At 39.7% G+C, this 25394-nt stretch overlaps 1 protein-coding gene across 4 annotated transcripts in view; it reads left to right on the top strand.

Annotated features, from left to right (window-relative positions):
* Positions 1 to 1907: 1907 nt before the first annotated feature.
* Positions 1908 to 25394, top strand: part of LOC145443621 (4-galactosyl-N-acetylglucosaminide 3-alpha-L-fucosyltransferase 9-like) — a 132618-nt gene continuing 109131 nt past the window's right edge. For 2 of the 4 annotated variants that reach the window (XM_080321565.1, XM_080321561.1), the window contains exon 1: positions 1913 to 2625. In XM_080321565.1, the coding sequence (XP_080177691.1) occupies positions 2413 to 2625 (213 nt within the window). In that variant the 5' untranslated portion in view covers positions 1913 to 2412. Of the gene's footprint in view, positions 2626 to 25394 lie in introns of all 4 variants that reach the window. The other 2 variants (XM_080321592.1, XM_080321571.1) reach the window with 2 other exon arrangements.

Genomic DNA, 25394 nt, shown 5'->3' with positions numbered 1-25394 from the left:
GATAAATTTTTTGACTTTTAAAAAGTCAGCATGTACTTGAGTATTGTGGCAATATGTGGCCTGAGTCGTCGCTAGGTATCGTGTACGTACATTTATATATCGGTTCACTGATATATATATAAGGGTTGGAATTACCAATATGATATCACATGACGTCACAAGTTTCACGTTCGCGTCCACACGAACCTGAAGCTTTCTTGGGCTCGCACCATACCTATACTGTATATCAGAGATTTTCAACCTTTTTGAGCTTCATTCGCACTTTTTTTGTAAATTAAATTTCAGTCGCACAAACTAACGGAAAATTGTTATACAACAGGAGCTGAAAATAAAACATTTATTTGTTCAGATGTGCAACAAATTGGCTACTATGTATATTAAGCTATCAAGTGTCTCATTAAAAAGGCTACTATTTTCGCTCGTTTTGACTTCAACTATTTCACTAAAACCCTTCTCGGCCAAACCAATTGTCGGGTTTTCTACATGACCGTCTACTAGTGCTTGGATGGCCAGGTCTTGAAATCTGTTCTGCACTCCTATCCAAAATACAACGTATTTTACCGAATGAAAAATGCTTGGTGGAAGAAAGCGATTTTGAGAGCTGAAATAGGGTCTTGGAGGCTCCAGTATGTCGAAAGTGTGAAAAACCCACTTGTTTGTGTTGAGGCTTTTGCCTTTGGAAAATAAGGTCCAAACGATCAATGAGAGTAGGCGCATTAGAGCTTGCTACCTTATGATAGGTTGCTCAAACATCATCTTTTTTTCGATTTCCCATTTTCTGTCTTGCGAGTATGTGGGAAGAGCAACTAACTCACGATACTGTTACTGTTCTGTTCTTTAGCTCAAGCTAACTTGAGAATTCATTACAGTTTATTACCGTTAAAGCAGCTTTTTATTTTTAGACCACCACCGAAATCTGAGTTTTTGTGGCATCTCGCGCCCCGAGCCTCACCCTTTAAAAGGAATTCATTTGAATACTACAGTTTGCGCTACGATTTTACGGATATGTATGACATACAGAACGCGCACCCTACAATTCTATTCAACACAGGTTTACAACATATGTTTGGCGCACGCGATTTCAAATTAAGGTGAATTAAATTCCTCTGCGTGTCGCAGTTGTTCTACGGTCTACTCAGATTGCAAGAACGGGACTATTCCGTCCCGACAACGGAGCATATCCATATCGAATGATTTGGCTATCCAGCATCGGTCATTTTCTGACCAAGGTTTTGTCGACGCTTATGTTTTGGCACCGCATTTTATCAGCAGTTTGTTGGCCAAAACTTTACGTCTTCATTTGAGCCGACGAAAAAGGGGTTGGCATCGAAATGGATGAGTCTCATAGACCTGAACTCGCTCGTTACACATTCCTAGTACCTACAGTAGTTCATCCCAACGGTCTTCGACCATGTTTTACAGAAAAAACAGTCGGACAAATCTTATCAATATCTTGAATTCTCATGATAAAGCCATATTTTCTGCGTGTCTCGCTTATTGGCTATAGTACCAAACACAGTGACCTAAAATTTGAAAAAACTACTCCAGGATTTTCTGCAATAAATTCAACAAATATTACATACATATTAACAGATAGCTCTGGCACTGTTTCGACCTAAAATTATACCCTTTGCGGTTCATACTTTAATGACCCTGGAAGGGGCCAAAATTTGCGTTACAGTAGCTTGCAGATGTGAATCTGTAATGATGGCATTCACTACTATCCTCGTGCCTCCCACTTATCGAACAGTTATTACGAAATAAATCAGAAAGTCAATTTGACGTCATTTTACCAGCCTGTCAAAGGCTCAGACGGGCTGATATACTGGGTCTGCCGCTACACATGCTTCCAAAGAATGCTATTGGTTACGTAATAATTATAGTGCGAAATAATAATTCCTTACGGCTTGTGATTCGTCGTAAGGTAAACAAGTTTTTACAGTTGCGTCGCAACAACAAAAGTTACAATGCCCTTGAATTTCCTGTTGAATTTATTTGAATTATTCCAGGTCAGAAAAATTACCAATTATTATTCACGATGTCATTCGCACTCACCATTCGCACCACCTTCGTCAGTCACACTCATCCGAGATTTTCATTCGCACCATTTGCACGACCCTCGTCATTCGCAATGCAATTTCTTTCATTCGCACAAGTGCGAACCGTCACACAGGTTGTAAAGCACTGATCTAGTCCGTATTTGATGTATTTTAAGTGCACTCCATGTCCACTATCACTATACAAACATACAAAAGATTTTGCTTTGTCTTAGAATATTCAGTTTACTGTAGTGCGGCGCCGGAATGGAATGAAATGTTGTATGCAGCGCCTAGAGCTTAAACGTTGCCAGACTAATGGCAAATACGGATTCGCTAACACTATGATTTTCGCAGATATACTATATCGAATACTATGAAAGAATATCGATGGCTTCTCCTAGTGATTTGCCTATGTATCGCAAGTCTGTTTGTCCAATTTTTCTGCAACACTTCGCAAGAGATCATAATGCAGAATGATGTGGTCTATGGGCCAGGTGTGCTGCCAAAAGATGATGATGCCTATGAATTCCTGTACGGAAGAGAATACGAGAATGCACTAGAAAGGGCAGAAAAGGCCGCCAAAAAGGTAGCATACACTGTAAACGAATGTCGTGTCTTTCGATGATTCCCACCATATAGCGTATTGCAGGGATAGTAAACAATGACTGGCGACCCATATATGGCTATGTTGATGATATGACTCTCTGATAAATTCTCACGGTAATACAATTAGGTAGCTTGCAAAAGGCCCGACTAATGCTCCCTATAATTTTGACGAGTGTGAGCACACTCAACAACTCACTGCGCAGACCCTTCGAGAACGGAGCGTAACGACGACAAAAAAGGTCATAACTTCGGATTTTTTGTGCGCAGAGACCGTGTCGGCACTGCGCATTTGCGCACGCGCGCATCTTAGAGGGATCATTGCTCCTGACCCCTGTATCTAAGGTTTAGTGTCGCTCATCGACCGCTTCTCATTCCTCATCAGACTCTAATGATGTGCGACTACTGGCTTCAATAATGCGGCTGTTATAACATAACATAACGACCCCATGTAGTGAACTTCGATCTGGGGACGTGGCAGTTGGTCGACATCGTTGTATGGCTCTCAACTACCATTTAAAAAATAGGACCAATATGGCGCTTTTGACGTAAAAGGTACCCGACATCAGGAGTATCTGGTGTAAAGTGAGCGCACCAATCGTACCTCAGCCCCCATTTAAATAGGAACACGTCGAAACTAGAACACAATGAGGAAAGCCTTGCCGCTGCAATACAATCCTGTGTTAGGTTCTGAGAATTCTTTTCACCAGTATTATGTCATAATTCAAATCAACGATCCAAGTCCTGTCGTGCATTTGGAAGCTAGTTTGGAGCGTCGGTGATTTAGCATATTCACTCTTCAGACCCTGATTTTGTTTGGACCCTTATTGCGAAATTACATTCTAGCGTCGTAATGGTAGACTGATTATGCTCAACAAGGCGAAGTAGACGGGCTAAAGGCGAATTACGTTGTTCATTCGCTAGAATTAAACGCAAAAAGGGATTTGGTCACAGGATACGGTGCCAGCTTGTTATAAATATATCGAAGCGAGGCATATTCGTAGGGTTACCATATTTTGGAAACCTGAAAAGAGCACACTTTTTAGAATTTCGAGACTTGCAATACCTGTGTTTCGACGCGACACTCCGATCTAATGAGTGCCGATTTACGTGGACTAGGCAAACCTTGCGTAGCAGTCTTGTATTCTATTTAATCCAACCAAAGCGGTCGAAGAATAATGTAGACTTGAGATTCCGTTGTTAGAAGTACAAAAATGCTAATGCAAGCGAGATTCGCAATAGTGCTTGCTCGTCCGTTGCTGATGGAAAGTAGGACGAGACAACGATAGCGAGGGCAATTTATACTGGCGAAAAAAGACAATTTAAAACAGTAATCAAACAATCAAATCACTAAAATCGTACAAATACAATTAGTAGAAACATGGAATACAAATAAGGACAATTGGAAGACTGATTCCTCTAAAAACGACCTCAAATAAAGGATAGAAAAGAACATGCGCAATCGCAAACACTCCCCCATTTGACTGAACCCAGTCAACATAATTGCACCAATGTAGTGAATGAACAAGTTAACGTTCAGACCAGTCATTATTCGGGATACATACATCAATCTAATCTTTGACCACATAAATTCGGAATCAAAACGTTCCTGCGTGGTCGTGCAACATCTTCCGAGAACAATGGGGTTTAAAGTGAAAAGGACTGTCCATTGAGTCTGCATATCACGTCCAGTCAATTTCGAAACAAAGAATAGTTCGATGGAAGTCATCAAGATAAGCGACTCGGTCAGAGAAATGTGGTCTAACGGCGTACGGGCGATTCCATCCCGACTAATGCCAGAGTCCTAATTTTTTATGCTTGGAGACAAAGATAAATGACGAAATGTCCCTCGTATTAGATCCCACGGACGTTCGAAAAATCACTTTGAATGGTAAAGCGGCGTTCAACAACCCTACTAGCGAGAACAAGTCACCTTAAATGGGAGAGAGGCGTTAAGCAAATCTGTACTAGTGACAAGAATAAATCACCGTCAATCGTACAGAGGCATCCAGCAACTCTAAAGGTGATTTGAATAAATCACTTTTAAATGGTAGAGAGGCATCCAGCAACTCTAAAGGTGATTTGAATAAATCACTTTTAAATGGTAGAGAGGCTTCCAGCAGCTCTAAAGTGGTCAGAACTGCCAAGTCATGTTGTCAATACACAAGGGCAGAGTTAAATGGCAAATATCTTTCGCATCAGAAGCTATAACCAGGGTTGCCATCGACATGGACCCAAAAATAAGGACAGTTGAAAAATTAGATTACCCTGAAAAAGCGTTTTTGAACATACTTTATATTTATACGAGCCGTGGCGTATCACATTCCATACTTTTTGCCAGAAACAATCTGCTCCAGCAACTCCCTGTTATTAGAAAGTGCTTCATGGATCTCACAACAGCTTAGGTCTAGGTTTACCTTTACTCTGGGCCGCAACAGCACTTCGCCAGCCCCCGCCCCACCAAAAAAACGTCGGTCTTACCCCCCCCCATAGGGTGATAAACCAAACTTCTTCGCCTCGTTGTGATTAGAGGCGTCAACCAAGATTAAAAAAAGACCTACACCAAGTTCAGAAAAAAATCAATTTTGAGCCTATGGAGAAAGTACTCCAGTAACAATGCTTGTTGTCAATGTTCCCATTGCGTGCGCAGCTTGCGCAATGATAACACGGTCTCCGCGCATAGAAAATCTAAGTTGCGCACAAAAAATTCGAAGTGATGACCTTTTTTTTTCATTCATTACGCACTGTTGTCCAAGGGTCGTCAAAAATCAGAGGGAACATTGCTTGTAGTATTGGTCCTGGCCGAAGAAAGCTTATTTGCGATGAGAGAATCGGGGAATATTGCTTGAACAATTGCGATGCGCAATCCTTGGTGAGGAATGATTGCTTGTGTTTGACAGTATTGAATGCCCAGGTACCCTCTGCAGCAGCTGCCTTGTCGTCTGTGGTCGTTGATGCTGTTCGACTTGTGGGAAATTATTCATCGACTAGTTCAAATTAATCATTATGACACTCTTTCCTTCCGCGGTCTTTCCTATGTCCTCCAGCTCCAGGTTAATGTTACAATTGCAGATATCGCAATGTGCGAAACACTCGCCCTTCAAGCTTCGTTTGATAAGTTTGATTTCTCTCTCATGATCGTCACGAAAAACGTTTTTACGCCTGCTCATTTCAACTTATCAGATTTAGCCTTATTAGTAGCTAAAACTATATGCGCAAGTGCAATATAATATAGAAAAATTTGTCAATGATAAGTAGCTTTAGCCTACTACTTTTTAACCAATGTGTCGACTGCACTGCGCCTTTTTACACTACGCAATAAATGCTGCCTCTCAAACAGCTTGGGCTTATTCTGTCGTAGACCAAACAGCAGGAACCTGGTACTGCTGTTCAATGCTAAAATGTAGGGATGGTGTGAACGTGAGGTTCACGTTCGCGTTCTGTGTGTGAACCTCGGAAATTTAAAGGTTCACGTTCACAAACGAACCTCGGTAGGTTCTGCACTGTGAACCTTTTTCATATATTACAATTTTCACTTCATTGCATTGCATCTCTCATTGCATTGCATTGCATTTCAACTCTGGGTCACTCTATGAATGGCGCTGGCAGCATAAAAAAAATCAACACTAAATGAGCAGAGCATGCATATTGGCAATCTAAAAAATTTTACTTACTTTGTTACAGAAGTTTACTCGAAATATCAAGCATTTCCGTTTGGGAATATTTAGTTACTCTCTGCTGTGAGCGTTACCCGCAATCACACATCATCAAGAGTGAAATACACTAGGTATTAAGGTAGTCAGCGAAATGATGCTTATTCAACCAATCAATGAGATTGATATCGTTGTCTGATGTAAAAAGTATAGCAGGCGTACTGGGTCAATCTTAAATGTCTATTATTGTATCATAAAAACTAAATCCGTGCGATTGGGGTGTTGGCTACTGCTGTAAAACTTGTTAATGGGGTATTATCGGTAGCAAGTATAGAAATCCGTTTTACACTCTGCTCAATATCAACGTATAGCAATACTCAGACGTCGAATACATTGTCCGGTCTGGCCTAGACGTAAGCATATATTCCCTTGCAAGTACTTGTCGAAATTGTTGGCAAAGCGACGGAAGGTAGTGATTTTATGGAGTATTATTATATCATTTGATTGTCCCAGTTGATACATTTGGTGACGTTTAGATCGTCAATATGTACTTCAGCATTGTGGCATCATGTGGCCAGAGTCGTCGCTAGGTATCGTGTACATTAATATAGGCTATCACTTCACTGAAATGTAGGGTTAGAATTAGGAAAATGACGTCATGTGACGTCATGAGGTTCGCGTTCGCGTTCACACAGAACCTTTCAAAAAGGTTCGCGTTCACACGAACCTGAACCTTTCAGAGGTTCACACCATCCCTACTAAAATGACGTCCGCCATGGTAGCTTTGTACCAGTGGCGGCTCGTCCTATAGGGCAACTGGGGCATTGCCCCACCTAAAATTCTGTTCAATAACAATTCTTCACCATTTATAGACGCACACCTATCTATATAAACCGAAATCACAGCGAAAATCGTATACTTCTTGTCCTTTCGCTTGTAAATGCCCATATATAGCGAAGTCTCTGCGAAAATCGAATTCTCTTCTGTGTTTTCGCTTTGCGAATGCCTAGCCGGGAGTAGTTAGTATGATCGCTCGTGACCTGGCAGGGGCTCTTATGGTGCGGTCGCACATCGTATGGAAAACTCGTGGTGGCACATCGTACTTTTGGACCCCCCTCTCGGTCGCACATCGTAATGCGTTCTTATGGGTGCGCTCGCACATCGTACTTTCAGGTATAGGCATCTGTCGCATATCGTATTGAAAACTCGTGTTGGCACATCGTACTTTTAGGTATAGGCATCTGTCGCACGTCGTACTTTCACATGTCGTATTTCGCGTATAGGCAGTGGTGGTGATTCCCAATGTGTTCTTATGGGTGCGTCGGCATATCGTACTTTCGGGTATAGACATCTCTCGACTGGTGTTGAATATGTATCAAGTAAATAGTCACGTGATTGACTCTTAGTTAATGTGTATATCCCAAATTATTATATATGACCGATTCGAGTTAATCCCAACGTTTACGGTGAATGTGACTTCAATATATCGTTATTCTTATGGACACGGCGGTGATTCGTACTTTCGGTTATAGACTGCGGGCGGCATGTCGTACTTTCACCAAAAAGGGTGTGAAATAGTTTGCTAAATCTAGGAATCAGTCGCTTGGTAATTAGTTTACCACAGAGCCGGCGTAGACGGCGATTCGAATACCAACAATAACCGCGTTCACAAACTAACACTCCAAAAAGGTGCGAAATATTGGTAAAATCCCGCGATCGCTCACAAGATAATACCTAAGACATAACCATCGCTCGCGACTCGCTGTTACATACATGCCGATCGTTGACAATGTAATATTTTGGTAATAAGTTTGTCACATAACTGGCGTAGACGGTGATACCAACAATAGCCGCGTTCACAAACTAACACTTCAAAAAGGTGTGAAATAGGTTGCAAATCCCACGATCGCTCACGAGATAACACCTAAGACATAGCCATCCCTCGCAACTTGTTGTTACATACATTCCAATCGCCACAATGTAATATTTTGATAATCAGTATGTCACGGAACTGGATTTCACTGGTAACATTTAATAAGTAACGAATAACAGAACCGTCGCAGACGGTGATTCGAATACCGACAAATTCTCACTTATTTCTGATCCAACCCTAATCCTCTGTGAAGTTGAGGCTTATTCGAAAAGGTGTGAAATAATTGTAAAACCCTACGTCGCTGACAGGATAATGCATCAGACATAGCGATCTAGTTATAGCATGGTCGGGATCCATTCGGGTTCTATAGGTAAATCCAGATAATCCAAAATGAAATATTTGGACTTTGGCGTAGTGTGAATTGAAATAGGATTGACAAACAAGACTACCAAATTTCAACCCGGTCATATTTAGAGATTATACACATATTGATTTGAAACAAGTAATGAAACCTTACAACTCTATTCACGATCCGGCTTTCCGTTTGTCAAAGAGACATTTTAACATCTTACCATACTCAAAAGAATTATTCATAATATCAACCGGTGTTAAAAATATAGTTTTCACTTACTTGATTATACCACTACAATTCACAAACTTGAATTAATTCATCCTGGTTGTATTCGTATGATCGGTCTTTTTTATTCAATTGTAAAGGTTGTTACTATTCTGAAGACAAAGTATTTACTAATCGCTGCATATACGATTCGACTTGAACATATTATATTTTGAGTATACGAGATTTGAATGTCTGAACAATAACTGACTAATAATTTATCACAATTAAATCCGTATATTACAGCGTAAAAGATATTTGAACGTCAGCAACTCTGTACGGTCATAGTTACTACCACTAATTTACCCGGCCAACTCGTCATGATCATTCCTGAAATCTACACAAACATGACCACTGAATAGAGTTAACCACAAAATAGCATCGAGTTTTAAATCCAGTTGTAGCTTACGTATTATTTGAATGCGGGTTATGTTTTGTTATAATTGGGTATACGGATAAAGTATTAGGGCTCGACATTTTAACATTTTGCCATACTCAGTCAATCAGGAAAACATTGTCAAGTAAATCCGTTACCCGACCAACTCAACAATATCCTTATGAAAAGTAGACAAGACTACGCGAGTAATCACTAAAACCTAAAATCCATAACAAGTTCGGTTTTACTCATATCCCTACGACGCATCATTTTTATTCTGCAAGACAAACTAATTACTACTCGGTATATTTTGTAAGACAAAAGTAATTACTCTTCGGTACAGGGGACTTGAGCTTAACATAATATGTTTGAGTATATGAGATTTGAAAGGTCGAGCAACGTAGTTAAGAATTCATTTCTTATACGATCAAACGCCGGTGTTACATCGAAAGTTATCATGCTGTAAACATAAGGATTGACACATTGATTTGACATATGTAATAGTTGATCATGACTTGATTATTAAATTATTCGCGTTAATTAGACCCGGTGTTGTGGTAAAGGTTATTATGACAGCAACAAACTTTTCACTACCGTGGTTATTAACATATTGATTTGTAAAACTATACTTGTCTGAAATGTTCTTGATTTGAAAGATATTCCGTGTTGGTACAAATCACTCTGCGTATTACGGATATCAGAAAATATTTTTACAAATGTAGTTGTTTCCAGTAACCAAGACTAAAGATGACACAACAATTTCGTTATTCAAACATTGAACACCCGATGCAAAATGCTTTATTGGTCAAATTCGCAACGGGTAATTGAAACGACTAAGTGTAGAGTCAGTATATCACAATATCGTTACTATTGAATCCAGCAATTGATACGATTTATTGTCGGGATTTGTGATAGTACATTGAAACATACACAACTTACAGAGTGTGAAAATATCACTTTGGGTATCGAGTACCGTTTGAAGCGTGCGATCAATACATAATTCCGTTCGCACTCTCTAAGACGTTGTGAAGTCTACAGATTTACACTTCAAGACTTTGATCAACACAGAAGCAATTTGGAATATCTTTACTGGACGCATCCTATTCTACTAGACTTGAGTAATACACAAAACTCATAGCATTAACAAAATCGCAATAGGCGCTACACTGAAATCTACAAAATGTGTTTGTATTGCTCAAAGTAGTGATCATAAATTATCATTTGAATAAGTAATTGTAATCATAAAACCAAACTTGCGAAAGTCATTACCATAACAAAAGAATATTGTAGGTTGCTTGCTAAATGTATGCCGGAAATATTTGTAGAACGCTCACGACCAAAGAAATCGGAAATCTTCCTATTGTCATTCGTCAAAGTATATGTTGACACAATACTCATCCCGTAAAAGATCTTACTTGTATGTGATTAAATCGCCGGTAATTAACTCGCTAAATCAAACCATAAGGAAATTTCACTCACTCGATGGATATGAAACAGCGTCGCTTAATCGGTCTATATCGTTTTTCTAAAGGTAAATCATATCCAGCCAATTGAAAACAATTTTCACTAGCTTGGTAATGAAACCGAAGTCTTCATTCAACGTTTTGTTTGTGTCAAATACTTTGCAATAAACACACTGGAGTGGTTCAGCTTTACATCATCAGACTGTAATCTGTAAATCAAGCTTACATCCGATTTGTAACTGCATTGTTTACCTAACCGAGCTGTATGCATAGTTTGATATTTTTGTCTAGTGATTGCGGAACATACCAAACGATACACATTCACTCCCGAAATACTGCGTTGATCTCAATTCCCTTTGTCGTGATAATCGAAGTACATTTGTTTCGAATTCGTAACAACCGACTACTTTTCTACGACATGATAAATTTTTGACAAGTTATGCTTAGAAGATTGGTTGCATATCGCGAAAAATAATATAGCACTCATATTGACACTCATATTACTTGAGTTTCTCCGCTTACTATATGTAAATGTAACCTCGTCCATCTTTCAAAACCACAACGAACAACGATGAAAAGTATGCAATCAAACACAACATGTTTTACTTTTGTAGGACACTAATTATTATCTCATTTCATACTACGTGTATAAGAAAGATATTCATGACACACGAAAATATTCGCTCATGCTACGAACCTGTACAATCATTGGTGACGCTTTCAAACTGGTTCGACGTCACAAGAACTTTATTGTCTGAGTCATTGTTCATGTATCTTAATAATCAAATAGTTCAACACAGAACTAGTACTAACAGAAACATCAGAGTTGTTTACACAAAAGTTTGTATATGTGCACAGTATACGAATACCATGTGTAAGTCCAGCACAATTGTGGTATCCATACGAGTTTAGTTACCACAATTTACGACACCGAGGTCGCGTCATCTTTCGTAAGACAACAAACCAAGGCTTCAGGATATGTCCATGTCATAGCAATAAATCAGCTACTCCAACAACAGAGTGCATATGTTTCTAGTTACGGTGCTTACATCTTACACACAAATCAATCTACTTTACTAACGAAAAGTGGTGAGTCATCATATGGTTGTCCTCACAACTAAATCATACTATCATACAAAATGGTCGTTATAGTTTGCACACCAACGGTACATCATACAAGTAACAAGTCTCGAGAATCCCGTTATTCAAAAAACGTGAACGTATTTCTACACCAAGTCGTTATGTTGATGAAAGCGTATATTGTAATATCATGATCGATTTGCATTCGTTGGTCACAAACTGTCACTACTCTAAATAATTCTTTTCACCCAAACACAAACGCATACTTGTCACCATTCGTTTTCATCAAGCACGAGTTCGAGAAACTTACTTACTACGACATGAATTTTTATTTTTTATGTTGTGTAAATAGGTAATAATTAATTCAAGTAACACTATATCAACATCATCGAGTTGTGCTAATAGATTTACATGTGGTCTTGTGGTTTTCGTCGGGACATACAACACGAACTAACTGTAGACTCCTCTCTGTTGTACAGCTACTCGGTAATCGAAATGCATTAACATGTAAACAACGATCTTGTGTCGTCACACCAAAAATATGTTCACTGTCGCGATACCCCGCACAAGACATGCATAGCCTTTTCACACTCGTAATAGTATACCAACGTCAAGCGATAACGTTTAACAACACCAACGACACTGAACCCGCGACGTTTACCTATGTAAAATTACCATTTTCACCCGGAGGCCTGCCGTTTCCTGGAGTAACAAACCTTTTTCACTTGGAAATATATTTTTTCTCTGGTTAACAAACGTTTTTCGCTTGGAAATATATTTTTTCTCTGGGCAACAAACCATTTTCACTTGGTGGTCCGTCGTTTACCCGAGTAAAAATATCATTTTCCTTTGGAGATCCGGCGTTTACCCAGTGTAACAATACATTTTCACTTGGAAAAATACTTTAACCTACAGTAACTAATCATTTTCTCCTGGGTAACAAACCCTTTTTGTCTGGAAAACTATCATTTGCCTGAGTACCAATACCGTTTTCACTTGGAAATCTATCTTTCACCTGGGTAACAATATCATTTTCGTTTTGAAAACTGACAACCACACCGGACAATTTGATATTTTTGTATATTGTTACAACGGACAGTGACAAAATACACACCAACAACGACTCCGATACATTTGTCCAATCAAATATTCACTTGCTCTGATGCATCCCATCAAAATCATTGGTTACTCACATACAATAACAATGTGCTGTTGTACATCGACATGTATGTTTTCGGAATTGGTGAATAAAGGGGTTTCCGATATGTCCGTGATGTCTGGGTTCGTGCTTTGGATTTTCCAGAGTCAAAATGTCTGAATAAAACACCTCCTCGACTTTGGTAACTGGTTGATAAACGGATAGTGGTGTTCGGAAAACGGGTGAATTTATGTTCCCCATCGCGCTAACAACTCCGGGTTACTTGTGAGTTTCCTCGGGTCTGTTTACTATATTGGGTCTTTACTGATCAATACATGTCGCTCCAGTCAGCTGAAACCGGATCACTAATATGAGAAAGTGTGTGGGGGCCTGATCCGGATATTCACTCATGAACCAAAGACCAATATTCAAGTAAACATGTTACAGACCGTGTTTTGTCTCCATGAAAAATACCAATGCATACACCATCACATACAAGTAACGTCACGATTGTTCACAAGTATTCGCGTAAACGAGGTGTACATACAATGTGTCGGTGTACAAACATCATGGAAAACAGATTCATGTTCTCAAGTATCATCATGCGACGACTCTGTACATTCAATGTGGGCATAGATGACTTGGAGACAGGCAAGCAGCCATATTTGGACGTAACATGGTCTTAGTATGAACCGCCTCAACCCAACTTGTGAAAAATGAATCTCACACGAGTACAACCCTTTCACGGGTTCACACCTTGATTTTGCAAGATTGTCCGGATTTTCAAGTAGACTTGTATCGTGATCCAGACTTCGACATAATCGGGTTGCGTAACTCGCTCAATCCCTCCACGTATTGGTCGTCCTAACCTGCAAACTTTTTTGCTGAGACCGCAGTGTTTCACCTGATTTTATGTATTTGGCGATCACCATCGCTATCAATCTTTCACGCGATGAATATGTCAGATGTCGCTACTCCCACATAACGACTACAGATAAACATCGTGAACAGTGACTCCGGATTGAAATCGTAAACAGGGACTCTGTGTGTGTGTGTGAATCTCGAGTTCGATTACGATTAGATAATGTACTCCAAGGTGTGTCTCTGTGAGTTGAAGGCTTATTTCGTGTTAATCACACCGCAAGAGGGTGCTATCTCGTAACTCGACAGGTCAACATAAATCACGGTTGGAAACTTTTGGTCTAGTTGATCCAGCTACGTATTGAAACGGTTCACCCACGCAGACCACTGAGAAAGCGTTGTCGTTACCTGAGTATACCCACGAGTAAATATGGGACTACGCGTAACTGTCCATAGATTCCTCTGGCCCCACACCGTTGTTTTACGACACAGACAAGATGCAGCGGTGGAAATATTGAAAATGAAAAACGATACCTTGGTGACATTTGATTTGGATTTTACACCTGATGAACCATACACTCGATTGGTACATTGGGATGACAACTCTATCGTCGAGGTCGAGGGAAAAGAAATGTACAGATTTGTTGGTGTTGTGGATATTCAGCGAAAATCGGGATGCGTGATAGTACACGGTTCGCATATTTGACTGAGAATGTATCGGTATGCATAATGCACTGTCCATTTTATCATGTCGTGTGTCATCTATGCCCACATTGAATGTACAGAGTCGTCGCATGATGATACTTGAGAACATGAATCTGTTTTCCATGATGTTTGTACACCGACACATTGTATGTACACCTCGTTTACGCGAATACTTGTGAACAATCGTGACGTTACTTGTATGTGATGGTGTATGCATTGGTATTTTTCATGGAGACAAAACACGGTCTGTAACATGTTTACTTGAATATTGGTCTTTGGTTCATGAGTGAATATCCGGATCAGGCCCCCACACACTTTCTCATATTAGTGATCCGGTTTCAGCTGACTGGAGCGACATGTATTGATCAGTAAAGACCCAATATAGTAAACAGACCCGAGGAAACTCACAAGTAACCCGGAGTTGTTAGCGCGATGGGGAACATAAATTCACCCGTTTTCCGAACACCACTATCCGTTTATCAACCAGTTACCAAAGTCGAGGAGGTGTTTTATTCAGACATTTTGACTCTGGAAAATCCAAAGCACGAACCCAGACATCACGGACATATCGGAAACCCCTTTATTCACCAATTCCGAAAACATACATGTCGATGTACAACAGCACATTGTTATTGTATGTGAGTAACCAATGATTTTGATGGGATGCATCAGAGCAAGTGAATATTTGATTGGACAAATGTATCGGAGTCGTTGTTGGTGTGTATTTTGTCACTGTCCGTTGTAACAATATACAAAAATATCAAATTGTCCGGTGTGGTTGTCAGTTTTCAAAACGAAAATGATATTGTTACCCAGGTGAAAGATAGATTTCCAAGTGAAAACGGTATTGGTACTCAGGCAAATGATAGTTTTCCAGACAAAAAGGGTTTGTTACCCAGGAGAAAATGATTAGTTACTCTAGGTTAAAGTATTTTTCCAAGTGAAAATGTATTGTTACACTGGGTAAACGCCGGATCTCCAAAGGAAAATGATATTTTTACTCGGGTAAACGACGGACCACCAAGTGAAAATGGTTTGTTGCCCAGAGAAAAAATATATTTCCAAGCGAAAAACGTTTGTTAACCAGAGAAAAAATATATTTCCAAGTGAAAAAGGTTTGTTACTCCAGGAAACGGCAGGCCTCCGGGTGAAAATGGTAATTTTACATAGGTAAACGTCGCGGGTTCAGTGTCGTTGGTGTTGTTAAACGTTATCGCTTGACGTTGGTATACTATTACGAGTGTGAAAAGGCTATGCATGTCTTGTGCGGGGTATCGCGACAGTGAACATATTTTTGGTGTGACGACACAAGATCGTTGTTTACATGTTAATGCATTTCGATTACCGAGTAGCTGTACAACAGAGAGGAGTCTACAGTTAGTTCGTGTTGTATGTCCCGACGAAAACCACAAGACCACATGTAAATCTATTAGCACAACTCGATGATGTTGATATAGTGTTACTTGAATTAATTATTACCTATTTACACAACATAAAAAATAAAAATTCATGTCGTAGTAAGTAAGTTTCTCGAACTCGTGCTTGATGAAAACGAATGGTGACAAGTATGCGTTTGTGTTTGGGTGAAAAGAATTATTTAGAGTAGTGACAGTTTGTGACCAACGAATGCAAATCGATCATGATATTACAATATACGCTTTCATCAACATAACGACTTGGTGTAGAAATACGTTCACGTTTTTTGAATAACGGGATTCTCGAGACTTGTTACTTGTATGATGTACCGTTGGTGTGCAAACTATAACGACCATTTTGTATGATAGTATGATTTAGTTGTGAGGACAACCATATGATGACTCACCACTTTTCGTTAGTAAAGTAGATTGATTTGTGTGTAAGATGTAAGCACCGTAACTAGAAACATATGCACTCTGTTGTTGGAGTAGCTGATTTATTGCTATGACATGGACATATCCTGAAGCCTTGGTTTGTTGTCTTACGAAAGATGACGCGACCTCGGTGTCGTAAATTGTGGTAACTAAACTCGTATGGATACCACAATTGTGCTGGACTTACACATGGTATTCGTATACTGTGCACATATACAAACTTTTGTGTAAACAACTCTGATGTTTCTGTTAGTACTAGTTCTGTGTTGAACTATTTGATTATTAAGATACATGAACAATGACTCAGACAATAAAGTTCTTGTGACGTCGAACCAGTTTGAAAGCGTCACCAATGATTGTACAGGTTCGTAGCATGAGCGAATATTTTCGTGTGTCATGAATATCTTTCTTATACACGTAGTATGAAATGAGATAATAATTAGTGTCCTACAAAAGTAAAACATGTTGTGTTTGATTGCATACTTTTCATCGTTGTTCGTTGTGGTTTTGAAAGATGGACGAGGTTACATTTACATATAGTAAGCGGAGAAACTCAAGTAATATGAGTGTCAATATGAGTGCTATATTATTTTTCGCGATATGCAACCAATCTTCTAAGCATAACTTGTCAAAAATTTATCATGTCGTAGAAAAGTAGTCGGTTGTTACGAATTCGAAACAAATGTACTTCGATTATCACGACAAAGGGAATTGAGATCAACGCAGTATTTCGGGAGTGAATGTGTATCGTTTGGTATGTTCCGCAATCACTAGACAAAAATATCAAACTATGCATACAGCTCGGTTAGGTAAACAATGCAGTTACAAATCGGATGTAAGCTTGATTTACAGATTACAGTCTGATGATGTAAAGCTGAACCACTCCAGTGTGTTTATTGCAAAGTATTTGACACAAACAAAACGTTGAATGAAGACTTCGGTTTCATTACCAAGCTAGTGAAAATTGTTTTCAATTGGCTGGATATGATTTACCTTTAGAAAAACGATATAGACCGATTAAGCGACGCTGTTTCATATCCATCGAGTGAGTGAAATTTCCTTATGGTTTGATTTAGCGAGTTAATTACCGGCGATTTAATCACATACAAGTAAGATCTTTTACGGGATGAGTATTGTGTCAACATATACTTTGACGAATGACAATAGGAAGATTTCCGATTTCTTTGGTCGTGAGCGTTCTACAAATATTTCCGGCATACATTTAGCAAGCAACCTACAATATTCTTTTGTTATGGTAATGACTTTCGCAAGTTTGGTTTTATGATTACAATTACTTATTCAAATGATAATTTATGATCACTACTTTGAGCAATACAAACACATTTTGTAGATTTCAGTGTAGCGCCTATTGCGATTTTGTTAATGCTATGAGTTTTGTGTATTACTCAAGTCTAGTAGAATAGGATGCGTCCAGTAAAGATATTCCAAATTGCTTCTGTGTTGATCAAAGTCTTGAAGTGTAAATCTGTAGACTTCACAACGTCTTAGAGAGTGCGAACGGAATTATGTATTGATCGCACGCTTCAAACGGTACTCGATACACAAAGTGATATTTTCACACTCTGTAAGTTGTGTATGTTTCAATGTACTATCACAAATCCCGACAATAAATCGTATCAATTGCTGGATTCAATAGTAACGATATTGTGATATACTGACTCTACACTTAGTCGTTTCAATTACCCGTTGCGAATTTGACCAATAAAGCATTTTGCATCGGGTGTTCAATGTTTGAATAACGAAATTGTTGTGTCATCTTTAGTCTTGGTTACTGGAAACAACTACATTTGTAAAAATATTTTCTGATATCCGTAATACGCAGAGTGATTTGTACCAACACGGAATATCTTTCAAATCAAGAACATTTCAGACAAGTATAGTTTTACAAATCAATATGTTAATAACCACGGTAGTGAAAAGTTTGTTGCTGTCATAATAACCTTTACCACAACACCGGGTCTAATTAACGCGAATAATTTAATAATCAAGTCATGATCAACTATTACATATGTCAAATCAATGTGTCAATCCTTATGTTTACAGCATGATAACTTTCGATGTAACACCGGCGTTTGATCGTATAAGAAATGAATTCTTAACTACGTTGCTCGACCTTTCAAATCTCATATACTCAAACATATTATGTTAAGCTCAAGTCCCCTGTACCGAAGAGTAATTACTTTTGTCTTACAAAATATACCGAGTAGTAATTAGTTTGTCTTGCAGAATAAAAATGATGCGTCGTAGGGATATGAGTAAAACCGAACTTGTTATGGATTTTAGGTTTTAGTGATTACTCGCGTAGTCTTGTCTACTTTTCATAAGGATATTGTTGAGTTGGTCGGGTAACGGATTTACTTGACAATGTTTTCCTGATTGACTGAGTATGGCAAAATGTTAAAATGTCGAGCCCTAATACTTTATCCGTATACCCAATTATAACAAAACATAACCCGCATTCAAATAATACGTAAGCTACAACTGGATTTAAAACTCGATGCTATTTTGTGGTTAACTCTAGTCAGTGGTCATGTTTGTGTAGATTTCAGGAATGATCATGACGAGTTGGCCGGGTAAATTAGTGGTAGTAACTATGACCGTACAGAGTTGCTGACGTTCAAATATCTTTTACGCTGTAATATACGGATTTAATTGTGATAAATTATTAGTCAGTTATTGTTCAGACATTCAAATCTCGTATACTCAAAATATAATATGTTCAAGTCGAATCGTATATGCAGCGATTAGTAAATACTTTGTCTTCAGAATAGTAACAACCTTTACAATTGAATAAAAAAGACCGATCATACGAATACAACCAGGATGAATTAATTCAAGTTTGTGAATTGTAGTGGTATAATCAAGTAAGTGAAAACTATATTTTTAACACCGGTTGATATTATGAATAATTCTTTTGAGTATGGTAAGATGTTAAAATGTCTCTTTGACAAACGGAAAGCCGGATCGTGAATAGAGTTGTAAGGTTTCATTACTTGTTTCAAATCAATATGTGTATAATCTCTAAATATGACCGGGTTGAAATTTGGTAGTCTTGTTTGTCAATCCTATTTCAATTCACACTACGCCAAAGTCCAAATATTTCATTTTGGATTATCTGGATTTACCTATAGAACCCGAATGGATCCCGACCATGCTATAACTAGATCGCTATGTCTGATGCATTATCCTGTCAGCGACGTAGGGTTTTACAATTATTTCACACCTTTTCGAATAAGCCTCAACTTCACAGAGGATTAGGGTTGGATCAGAAATAAGTGAGAATTTGTCGGTATTCGAATCACCGTCTGCGACGGTTCTGTTATTCGTTACTTATTAAATGTTACCAGTGAAATCCAGTTCCGTGACATACTGATTATCAAAATATTACATTGTGGCGATTGGAATGTATGTAACAACAAGTTGCGAGGGATGGCTATGTCTTAGGTGTTATCTCGTGAGCGATCGTGGGATTTGCAACCTATTTCACACCTTTTTGAAGTGTTAGTTTGTGAACGCGGCTATTGTTGGTATCACCGTCTACGCCAGTTATGTGACAAACTTATTACCAAAATATTACATTGTCAACGATCGGCATGTATGTAACAGCGAGTCGCGAGCGATGGTTATGTCTTAGGTATTATCTTGTGAGCGATCGCGGGATTTTACCAATATTTCGCACCTTTTTGGAGTGTTAGTTTGTGAACGCGGTTATTGTTGGTATTCGAATCGCCGTCTACGCCGGCTCTGTGGTAAACTAATTACCAAGCGACTGATTCCTAGATTTAGCAAACTATTTCACACCCTTTTTGGTGAAAGTACGACATGCCGCCCGCAGTCTATAACCGAAAGTACGAATCACCGCCGTGTCCATAAGAATAACGATATATTGAAGTCACATTCACCGTAAACGTTGGGATTAACTCGAATCGGTCATATATAATAATTTGGGATATACACATTAACTAAGAGTCAATCACGTGACTATTTACTTGATACATATTCAACACCAGTCGAGAGATGTCTATACCCGAAAGTACGATATGCCGACGCACCCATAAGAACACATTGGGAATCACCACCACTGCCTATACGCGAAATACGACATGTGAAAGTACGACGTGCGACAGATGCCTATACCTAAAAGTACGATGTGCCAACACGAGTTTTCAATACGATATGCGACAGATGCCTATACCTGAAAGTACGATGTGCGAGCGCACCCATAAGAACGCGTTACGATGTGCGACCGAGAGGGGGGTCAAAAAGTACGATGTGCCACCACGAGTTTTCCATACGATGTGCGACCGCACCATAAGAGCCCCTGCCAGGTCACGAGCGATCATACTAACTACTGCCGGGGCTTGCCCCGGTAGCGCTCATAACAAGCTTTCACTGTCTATTCTCTCAAAGCCGCGCACAATAAAGAAACGGTGATTTACTCTCTCCTATTCATAAAATTACCGAGCAACCGGGGCACGATAGCTCTGTGCCCTTAAGGTGTGATGTAACAATCGTATCTATAGCTGAACTCTGTTACCGTCATCTGCGTTTAGTCGACCTTTGCTGGTATAGGTCGATTTTAATGGGGTTTCACACCATGAAAACTCTTGAAACTTGTTCTGTCATGTCGTGATGGTGGTATTTAACACTGCCCCAAGTTTCAGGGTTTCTACTTAAAGTTTAGGGTAGTAATACCGTTTCCGAAGTTGAGTGTGTGCTGATCCGTCATGTATCGCAAACAGATTTTACTCAAAAGCCGGTATTGGTATCCATTGGTTTTGACGATGTTCAATACCGAGATCGGTTATGACATTTGGCACGGCAAGTCTTAATGTTAGTATCGAACGCTGTACCAAGTTTTAAGTTTGTCACTGAACTGTGTTAGTGGTAATTTGACTTCCTAATTCGAGTGAGACCTGACTAGTCATTTATCGCTAACAGATTATACGCAAAGCCGGTATTGGTCTCTATTGATTTTAACGATGCTCCTTACCTAGATCTGTCATAAGCTTTTGCACGGTATGTCTTGAGTTTATTATCGAACGCTGTGCCAAGTCTCAAGGTTGACACTCAATGATTAGGGCAGTAATTTCGTTATCAAGGTCGAGTGTGGTAAAGATGTGCTCCGATCTGACACTTTAGCCTACAACACATTGCGGATTTCACGCAAAAGCCGGTGTATCTGCGGTAACGTTAACTGAGATGATAGTATCATTCTCAGTTTGCATTCAAATATTTACTTTGATATTATATTCTCCAATGTCAATTTCACCGTGAAATTGTGGCCTTCAAGCCATTTGCTTACAACCCCCTGTCAAGCGCGATAGTTATTTCGTTTTCGATGGCGGCTAACAGCTGATCACTTGATCAGCCTATTCCTCAGTAAATTTTACGCAAAATTCGGTGTTGGTCTGTTCGCATTAATTTTGAAAGTGTACCATACCGAAAAGGGCCATGAGGCCACTTCTCGATAATGTCATGTAACAGTGTACCAAGTTTAAGGCTTTCATCCACGTATTTATTCGGTAATATATTTTCCAAAGGCGATTTCGCAGCAGACCTATAAGACAGTAATAAAAACGTATGTGTCGTGTTACAGTCTCCAGTTTCAAGGCCAAAATCTCTTATGCTGTACCGACTACCGAGACCAAATTTCCGAGGCTGCTATTCTTAGTTCTTTAGAATGATGTTGGATTCAATAGGACAGGCCCAATCTATGAGATACCAATTGCGTATCTGTCCGAATTCGTTGACCTTTCCAATTAGGCTTACGCTATCTCTCGAGTTATAGTCATTTCCATTTCTGCAGATAATTAGTCAGGTCTAATGCGAACATGAACCGTGTTGAATCTTTGTTCCGTACGCCGTTTACGCAGTTACCACACTTCAAGTCACAGCTCACCAGCAGACCTCTCGTGGCACATACGTTAAAATCACTGTTGCCGGGAAATTCATGTTACCGTACCATCATTAAGTTACTTGTTTACGTTGGAAAACGCCATTGTGACGTCATCTTGATAAAAGTCGCTTGCAGCCCTTGCCCCACCACCCGATATTGTCACGAGCCGCCACTGCTTTGTACAGACGAAACCACTCACTGCCTTTGATGTCTCACCACTTGGAAGTCAAATCTTATAATGTGTACGTCACGAGAGTTCATTTCCTTTATGATGTCATAACATCTCGACGCAAAAGCATAATTTCAGAATATTATGCAACACAGATACCAGAGGGAAACTTTCGAAGTTCTGTAGTGGTTGAAAATAAGACAAAACAAGGACGCAAGTCGAAAATAAGGACATTTCTTAGAAATAAGGACAGTTAAGTTTTCTAAGACGTGGCCCTTCAAAATAAGGACAAATCTTAGAAATAAGGACGGTATGGCAACCCTGGCTATAACCTCCGATAACACGAACGTTCCATAATTCACTTTGAATGGTAAAGCAGCGTTCAGCAATCTTACTGGCGAGAACCAATCACATTAAATGGCAGACATGCGTTCAGCAAATCTATACTATTGATAAGAATAAATCACATTCAATCGTACGGAGGCTTTCAGCAAGTCTGCTATAGTGACGAGAATAAACCACCTTGAATGGTAAAGAGGCGTCCGGCAGCTCTACGAGTGTTGAGCACGTTAGTGTGACGGAGAATCGAATGCGGCTCCAACGCGAACGTTTTACCCAAGTGATTGATGACGGTGATCACTGTCGGAAGAAACGTCACTGTTGGCAAAATCCGTGACCATCGGAGAAGTTGAATTCATCGTCGTAATAGTTGAGGCGTCTCTGACAGCATTCAACTTTGTAACACCATAAGATGTAGCACAGCGGTTCTCAACCGGGGGTCCGCGACGCAATTTCAGGGGGTCCGCGAGACCTCTAAATTTTTTAAATGGTTGAAAACCTAATTTTTTTTTTAATTTGAGAAAGTATGAGGCAGTTTCGCACCACAACTGCTAAAACCTCGTGACTCATATCATCAGAATAATCGTTTGTCATAAACTATCGTGATGTGGAAATTCATTTTCATTGCTAATTTTCCATTAACCTGTTGATACAAACACATTGCTGTTTAAAAACGTTGTGTTGGGGTTTGTGGAAAAAATAAAAATATGGAGATAGCAACGGTAATCAAGGTGACTTCGCGATGTCTTCGAAACCTTCTCCATTTGAAGTTGTCAGTCTCATCAAACTAGTGTACAGTCGTTTGAAATAAAAATTTCCGAACCTATTTGTCTCAATGCAGGGATTGAAACCTCGCCACTACTCCACTTTATCCTGTGATATACATAACCAGTATTTGAACGGCTTCTTGGAGGTACAGAACTTCAATATACAATTGGATAGTATATTCATATTGAAATGAACCCGAATATTTTTGGCTTACACTCGTCATAAATCGGACAATGATATACCTGCTCTTAAAGCTCGGCTATCATATTTGGCGCATTCTTATTGCGGATGCCCTATCGACAAGGCTAGTTTTTTCGATGAACAAGGAGTGTTTCATCGCTATCGAAGCATTACGCTCCAACTCTGAAATTCATATCACCAGTTATATTGGTATGCAGCCTAGTCTTGTTAATGTTCAATTGTTGATGGTCGAAAATGTTTGCTCTTAAATAAATATGTAAACCCGAACAGAACAAGTCGTTTCAGGACAGTTTTTCTTAGGTTGGAAAACTTCGATCCATTCATTGGCGCATAAAATTTGTCGATACTTTTAGATTAGGATTTCACTTTTACGATAGAAACTCTCTGCGGGCCGAATCCGGCCCGTGGTCCGTATGTTGCCCGTCCCTGCGCTAGATGCTGGACATGATATGTTCATAAGAGAGAGAGAGATATGGTATTCTTTTTCGCCTGCACCATAGATGCTTTGACGACGGAGGTGCGATACGGCCTTTATAGTAAGGTCATCTAGTCTGCACCCCCGGTTTTTTCTCCTCCATGCTATCCGTGATTGCTGAGCGCCTAGCAGGATAGCCGCGGATACCAGTTTTCGAGTCTTTGGTCTGACCCGGCCGGGGATCGAACCCACAACCTACCGATCGATAAGCCGGACGCACAACCATTACACTATCTCGATCGTTTTTTTCATTTTGGTGCTATAAATGTTGCGATCACACCAAAAGTATCGTCGGATGCGTTATGCGTAAACATTGCATTAGCCTCCATCTATCTTAGCCGAAATGGTTTTCGGCACTCCTCGTTCATATCAAAACGAAGACGCGGATTTCCAGGATTAGACCACGTATTTCAAGAAACACAGCAGCAAAATTAGCTTTGAAATAACAAAAGTCTACCAATTTCTACATAAATAGTATGATGTTATTTTCAAGAAAAATCATTATTTTGCTGGTTATCACAAGCCTACAGTTCATATTTGCACAAGACAGATATGAAGGTTGCACCATAATAGCACTAAAATTGAACTAAAACTTGAGGGGGTCCGCGAGGGTCCGTGACGGTCAAAAGGGGTCCGCGAAGCCAAAAAGGTTGAGAACCACTGATGTAGCAGATTCGATGCGGAGCAGAGGCGATCAATCCATGATGGGCAGCAGGGTCCTGAATGTAGACTGAATGCCTGCGCTATGGCGAATTGATTCCGGACAACCTTAGTGCGAATTGTTTCGACGCGACACTTCGATCTAATGCAGGGGCGGGCAACTTCTCCAAGTCGGCGGGCCGGATATAGGAAAATTAAGTACTTGGCGGGCCGGATTGCTGAATCGATACATTATTCGCCTATTTATCCACGTATACAAGGAAGAAACCGCACTCTCATACAGCAGAGGTGGCCAATCGTTTTGCCAGTCGCGGCCGCATTTCGACTACTCATGTAGCCTACGGCCGCATTCCAGGGAATAGTCGTAATGAACTAGCAGGACGCCAAATACTCATGTTAAAGTGTCTATGTCCATTTCCGGCGAACTCCGTACTAATATATTAAATAATGTAGGCTGTTCCTAGTCGCGCCAAGCGCGAAAAAATTTTCAGACTCATTCATGAATTTCGTCATGAAAATTAGTAGTTCTACATATTATTTCTCATCCCATGTGATCAGATACACCGGTAGAGTTGGTTGAGGGTCGGTCAGGGCAGGCCAATTAT

This window comes from Botryllus schlosseri, chromosome 1, assembly GCF_051294905.1.
Source record: "Botryllus schlosseri isolate E-star chromosome 1, Bs_hap1, whole genome shotgun sequence".
In the NCBI taxonomy this organism is placed as follows: Eukaryota; Metazoa; Chordata; class Ascidiacea; order Stolidobranchia; family Styelidae; genus Botryllus; species Botryllus schlosseri.
This window is presented reverse-complemented; position numbering and strand designations above follow the sequence as displayed.